Source organism: Lontra canadensis, unplaced genomic scaffold (assembly GCF_010015895.1).
Source record: "Lontra canadensis isolate GAN:19392208 unplaced genomic scaffold, GSC_riverotter_1.0 scaffold128, whole genome shotgun sequence".
Classification (NCBI taxonomy): Eukaryota; Metazoa; Chordata; class Mammalia; order Carnivora; family Mustelidae; genus Lontra; species Lontra canadensis.
In genome coordinates this window covers 2,815,173-2,821,811 of record NW_022631122.1, presented here as the reverse complement: position 1 = coordinate 2,821,811, position 6,639 = coordinate 2,815,173, and the positions used below count along the sequence as shown (strand labels likewise).

Sequence of the window (6,639 nt, the reverse complement as noted above, 5' to 3'; positions counted from 1 at the left end):
TCCCCGAGGGCGCACCCGCGGCGGGGGGCGGCCCGGCCTCTGGGCAGACGCACGCGAGGCGAGCGCCGGCGGGCGAGGGGAAGCGAGCGATGGCAGCGGCGGGCGTCCGCGGGCGACGAGGCGGCGGCGGCGGCGGCGGCGGCGGGCGGCGCGAGGAGCCCCTGTGATTGGCACAGCCCGAGCCGGAGGAGGAGGCGCGGGGAGGGCGGAGGAGGAGGAGGTGGAGGAAGGGGGCGAGCGCGCGCGGCGGCAGCGGCGGTGGTGGCGGCGGCGGCGAGGAGCTGTGCCTTTCACCTCCTCAGCCCCGGCAGGACAGGGGCGGCCGCCGCGGGCCCGGGGCGGGGACAGCACGCAGGCTCGCCGCGCACACCGCCGCCCGGCAGCGGCCCGGATACCCGGGGCGAGCGGGAAAGCGGCGGCGGCCGCGGCGGCGGGGGAAGGATGCAGGGGAAGAAGCCGGGCGGCTCGTCGGGCGGCGGCCGGAGCGGCGAGCTGCAGGGGGACGAGGCGCAGAGGAACAAGAAGAAGAAAAAGAAGGTGTCCTGCTTCTCCAACATCAAGATCTTCCTGGTGTCCGAGTGCGCCCTGATGCTGGCGCAGGGCACGGTGGGCGCCTACCTGGTGAGTCCCCCTGCCAACTCCGCCGCGGGGGCCCCCTCCGCAGCCCGGCGCCCGGGCGGCCGGCAGGCACGGGGAAAGGGCCGCCCGGGCCCGGGGGCAGGCGGGCATGACCTCGGCCCGGCGCGGAGGTTGGCGAGTGGTGCAGAGGCGGCCGCCGGGGGAGCTGCCGGCCCGGGCTGCCGAGAGAGCGGGGAGCGGGCGGGACCGCGGATGCCGGCAGCTGCTCGCGCGGCCGGCGGGGGCCCGGGGTGCCCGGGGTGGAGAGGCAGCGGGCAGGTGGGCGTGAAAACCGTTCTCCTCCCCGCCGGGGAAGCGCAGCCAGAGGGTGACTTCAGGAGCCCCCTCCGAGAGGCAGGCAGCGCGGTTTTCAGGTGACCTGCACATGGGAAGAAAAGCCAGTTACCATCCTGCGTCCTCTACTCTCCATTCCTTTCGCCTCGAGAACAAATCCATTATGCATCATTTTCTCCGGGCGCTTTCTCCATGCGCCAATTACGGGGGGATTTTAACAGCTTAGAGTAAAATGCGCCTGAGTGTGGCCCTGATCCGAGCCAGGGCTGCAGGGGCGGGGGGAAAGATTCCCTCTCCCTATCCCCATAGCCATCTTTCGGCGTCTGGGATAAAGTTACAGTACCTGGAGAGCAGCTGCGAGTTTGTATAGTTCTGCTACCCGTTTTCAGACCTCGATTCCCCACCGTGGTCTCTCGCCCACAAGGGGGTTGCAGCATTTTGCACTAGTACATCTCTTTCATTTGCCTTCCGAAAGGGGATATTAGTGCCCAGACGGCCCAGGGGTGCATAACATATCAGAGGAAACAGCTTGTAATGACTCAGCACTGTCAAATACCTACTTTGTCGCTTCGTCCTGCCCCGCGCAGGTGGTCCCAACTTGAGTTAGAGAGAGTGCACGTCCAGACCCAGGTACAGCCCTGCCTACACGGGAGAATATTTTTGTTTTCGGAGTGTACAGTGTTAAATCATTACTTGGTGATTGACCTGCGACTGAAATCAAATGTCAGAGACTTTGAGTGTTGGTGAACAAGTTTGACGGAGATAGAATTGGACAAGATTTTGGCTATTGGATAAGGGCATCCACAGACAGAATCGTGCTCCTCCTGATGTACCAGTAATCCCTCCTTCCTGGCCTTGGGGTCCAGTTAATGAGATCCAGACTGCTGGGGCAGGGCACCATTCATAAATGGTGTCCAAAGACTCGGGGGGCTTGCTGTCCGGGGGAACTATAAGAAGGTGTGGTCTCTAGTGGGGGGTAAAGTCAGTTTCGAGGTTATGAGAGTGGGTTGTTCAAGCTCAGCTCTCTGTTTGGATCTCTGTTCTATAAAATGCACTTTTTCTGTAGTTACAGTTCAGACAGTACTTGTGGCCTGTGGAGTTCTGAGGTAGGGAATACTATGTCTTGGGGGGCAGGGGGTCCGTTTATCAGAGCTTTCATGGAGGGAATTTGATTGTTAAGATCTTAAAATAGGTATATGTATTACCAAGATGCAAATGCACAGTAAAAATATTTATAGGTCTGTATTGGGGAAGTATATGCAAAGTATGTACTACCTGACCTGGTCTGGGTTTGGGGAGGTATTTAGTATATCCACAGCTGTCTTCAATTTCAGTTTGGTGGCCTGAGACCACGAAGCAGAGTGCAGTATTCATGTGTGGCGAACAGCAACAGAACTTTTCACACCGTGAATTATAAAGGAAGGCACGGGCTTAGTTTTAGCTTGCAGTGATCTAAGGATCTTAGAACGGAATGAGGCTGGGCTTTAGCCAGATGAGTAGCCTAAGCTCCTTTAGAAAGTTGAGAAGCAGAAGGCTGATGGCGAGGCAGATATATAGAGGCAGGGCTGGCACCAGGAGATAGAACGTTGACTCGAATCCCAGAATAGGCCAGTGGCAGGCAGCTGAGGAAGTCAGTCCATCTTCGGGGGAGCGGTGTGTGTGTGTGGGGCTGCTTGCAATTTCAGCCTGGATTGATAGAAAGCTTAGTTCAGAGGGCTAGGGTAACAGGAGTCAACAGGTGACAGGCAGAAAGGAGCTGGAGGCTCAGCAGAGGACAGGCCTAGGAAATTGAATTCATTTTGGTTACTAGGAGTGGAGGCATAAGGTGCTCAGGGCTCAGCCTTGCCCGACTGCCCTGGACTGTCAATTGCCATCTGAACCTCATGAAAATAGATAGTTTGCTTGCCAGGCTTGACCGAATCTGCTTGCTACGGGTTTTCCTCTTCTGGGCCGCTGGGGAGTTGGCTGTTCATCTGTTATTTTGGAGGTGGAATAAAAAGTTTGTTATTCTTTCAGCTGTGTGCGACTTCTTTACGGATAACTGGGGAATGCAGCAAACATAGGATGTTTGCAGGAGAAGCAGATTTCTCCCTGTTAATTCATTGTGGCTTTCTTGAGAAACCCAAGCGCCTGCACCGGGGGTCGGTGTGCAGGGTGTGTGTTGTATGTGATCTTGGCATTGGCAATCAGCCCGTCCCTCTGATGTAGCATTTTCAGATACCCGAGGAAGGGCACACTTTGGGATATGGCCAGCAATGCTTGCTTCCGGAGGGGGGGCAGGGGGGACGTGATCAAAAGTTCTGTGGCAGCGATGGTATTTCCTATTTGATCCCAATAGTCCACGTTTTCATTTTGTCTTTTTTTTTTTTTTTTAAATATTTGGAGGCTTCATTTCAGTTCTGCGTTTACTTTCTGGAAAGGCAGATTGCCCGTGTCTTCAGTGACACTGGTGTAGGCTTCCCAACCGCAGAACTGAAGGAGGAAGTTGCCTGTGATTTGAGAAGCAACTTTGAAAAGCAGGACTCAGCGTGTGTTAGTGTGTGAGTGTGTGCGCGAATGTACGTACCTTCCCTCAAGAACCTGCCTAGGGAGGAAACTCAAGGGAGGCTTGTGTATGAGACAAACACTAATTGTTAAGCTGGGTAGGGGACCAGCAGCTTTTTGCCTGGGTGGGTGGGTGTGTGTGTGTGTGTAGTCTCTCAGGAGAGTGCAGAAGGCTATTGCCCACCCCACCCCCAGGCTCTGATAGTAGAGATAAGGTAATCATGCAACCCCAGGCCGGCTGTGGATTCTGAAATCTGTTACACTTGCAAGTGTTTGAACCTGAAATTATGCTTCAGATCAGCCAACAGTCACAGGGATGTTCTTTCCTCGTCCCCAAAACAGCCTGACGGGCCACAAAATAATTTCTGTAGCACAAGAGAGACCTGTCCGGTTTGATCGGCGTGGCGTGCTGGGTCAAGAATGTGATTTTCCTTGACTTGGGCCTCGGCTTCAGGTGGCTCCAGTCTGAACTGACCCACTTGCAAGGATGTGACATCTGCTGAGGTCTTGGGCCCTTTCGAGAAGGCGTAGGCATGTGGGAACCACTCGGAGAAAAAGTCAGAAGGTGCGCGCTGCCTGGTGGCGAGTGGAGACCCCCTGAGATGTTTGCAGCCGTTTGTGGACGGTCGCCCTGCGGGCAGAGGTTCCTGTACATTCTCAGACTGCCGAGGACTGGAGTGGATAAGGCTGCGTGCAGGAAATGAAAGCCTCCGACCCCTCTGGGTGGTTGTGGTTGAGGCTCTCATACAAAGGCATTTGAGTTTTTTCAGGTTGAAAACTTGAGGCTGCACGAGGAGGAGTCTCCAGGGTGGGGTGCGCCGATGAGGCTTCTGACTCTCGGGGGGCTGGGGGGTTGGGAGGGCTGGGGGGGTGGGCATTTGCTGATTGAGAATTTTGCACACCCTGAGACTGAGGTTGTGGGGAGGAGGTAACAAGCCAGAGGCATGAGTGCATGTCACAAAGCTCCTTCTCACTGCTTGATAGTCCCTTTTTAAAAATTTTCGGCCGGGGGGCGCCTGGGTGGCTCAGTGGGTTAAAGCCTCTGCCTTCAGCTCAGGTCATGATCCCAGGGTCCTGGGATCGAGCCCCACGTAGGGCTCTCTGCGCAGCGGGGAGCCTGCTTCCCCTTCTCTCTCTCTCTGCCTGCCTCTCTGCCTACTTGTGATCTGTCTGTCAAATAAATAAATAAAATCTTTAAAAATTTTCGGCCGGAGAGCATTGCATAGCTTGAGTGACTGGTAAGGTGAGACTGTTGGATTTCTTCTTCTTTCTTCTTCTTCTTCTTTTTTCAATCTCTCAGGAAGCATCATTTTGAAGAGGGGTATTTGCATCTCTTCCCCAGAAGCAGACAGCTGAGTGACATTTTTAAAGTCCTTGTCAAATTAGTATGATGACTAAGGCCACTGTATTTTACTTAATCAAATTATTTTACACACTTATGGTTGCTCAAAGTGACAAATTCCCTGCCATTTGCATAATTACTGGATAGCCCCAGGTAGTGAGAAATAAAATTACTGTGATTTTTTTTTTCCTTGCTGTTTGGTTGCACATGTTTAGCTAATAATTATTTAGAGGAAAAAAAATGATTTCTGAAAATTCCCTTCAGCCAGCTTTGTGTACATAGCTTAGTTTCTGGAGGGGTTTTTCTCTTGTGCTGTTAACAGCCCGAGAAGTGCATCAGTTGTGAAGCGAGTGTGATCTCTTTTCCTGAATTTTGTAACTCTCCCGCATTTCCATTTTAGATTCCTTACAGAGAGGATGACCCAGAGGCCTCTCTGCGGAGAGACTGCCTTACTAATCAGATGCCCAGCATGTAAACGCATCTCCTTGCCTGCTGTTGGAATGGTATAGCTCTGTGTTAGACTGGATAAGTTTCCACTGGCGCCAGGGCAGTTCAAGCAGGCGGGTCTCAGAATTTCCCTTGCTCCTCTTAACGCAAGCTTCGAAGTTCTGCCTTGTTCGGGGAGGGGCTCATTTAGCAGAGTAAGTATACGGTAGTGAAGAAACAATGAGGATACAGCCACATTGGATGAAGATGAAGGCCTTGAATAAAGAAAAACAAATCTGTGAATTTTACTGGTTAATTGCTGACACTGGTGTTCCTTTCACGGTCGGTGCCGGGCCTCCTGCAGAGGCTGGGGAGTAGAAGGCCTCCTGCTAAACTGACCGGCAGACCATGTTTCTTGGGTGAAGGAGGGCTCCTTGAGGTGCCAGGCAAAGCGGGGTGGGGCCTGCCAGGTGACTGGGCAAGCACGTGTGCAGAAGGTGCTCCCGCCTTGCTGGGGTGGAGAATAAAACTCGACCAGCAGCATTTCTACTTCCAAATTGGGGAATAAATTTAAGTTGCACTGATCGAACTGCAGTACATCAATTAATAAATAACCACATTCCTCCGAAGTAGCGTCAAAGTAGTTATCGCTTCTACTCACTTATATTTTGTATTTGTTCTCCATTACACTATGTGTATTAATGTGTGCGTTCTGTGTTTCTAGACATACGTGTTCTTGGACAGGGTTATGTACACCAAATATTGAATGCTGTCGTTTTGGGAAGATGCTAAAGGACATTTCAGTGGTAATTTTCATTGTATGGCTTAAACACGGATTTAACTGAAGACAAGTCACCTATGTTCTGTTCCCCTTCAGAAATGTTTTTGGCAATCTGTAGGCACAAAGGTAGCATCCTTGTTCATGTCACTTAGCTTTGCTTTCTGTTTCTATACGTGCATCTACAAAATAGATAATAAACCGGAAAAAAGGAGTGGAATCACTGACGTTGGTTCACAGGAGAAGTGTGAATTGGTATGGGTTGAGAAACTTGTATTTCATGTAACTTAAGTGTTTCTGTGTTCTTGTAACAGGCAGTATTGCTGAATGGTTAAAGCTCCAAGTTAAAGGGTGAAAACTTCCAGACAGAGACTGACAGCACCTGTGGCAGCCGTGGCTCAGTGGGGTGAGCTTCAGAAGACCTGGGGTTCACTCCCGTGTTCTCCCCTTCACAGCTCTGTGTTCTTAGGCTGATTACTTAGCCTCTCTGTGTGTTGGTTTTTTATTTTAAAACCGGGATCATGATAGTATATACCCTCATAATGATGCTGTGAGAACTCACGGAGTCGGTACTTGTAAAGCACTTTGAACGCTAACTGGCTCGCAGTGCTTGATATATACTAGCTCTTCATAATGA

General features: G+C 52.3%; 1 protein-coding gene across 6 annotated transcripts in view; it reads left to right on the top strand.

The window, feature by feature from the left end:
- The first annotated feature begins 226 nt into the window (after positions 1-226).
- SLCO3A1 (solute carrier organic anion transporter family member 3A1) overlaps positions 227-6,639 on the top strand; it is a 300,076-nt gene continuing 293,663 nt past the window's right edge. For 4 of the 6 annotated variants that reach the window (XM_032842354.1, XM_032842355.1, XM_032842349.1 and 1 more), the window contains exon 1: positions 230-621. In XM_032842354.1, the coding sequence (XP_032698245.1) occupies positions 442-621 (180 nt within the window). In that variant the 5' untranslated portion in view covers positions 230-441. Of the gene's footprint in view, positions 622-6,639 lie in introns of all 6 variants that reach the window. The other 2 variants (XM_032842350.1, XM_032842351.1) reach the window with 2 other exon arrangements.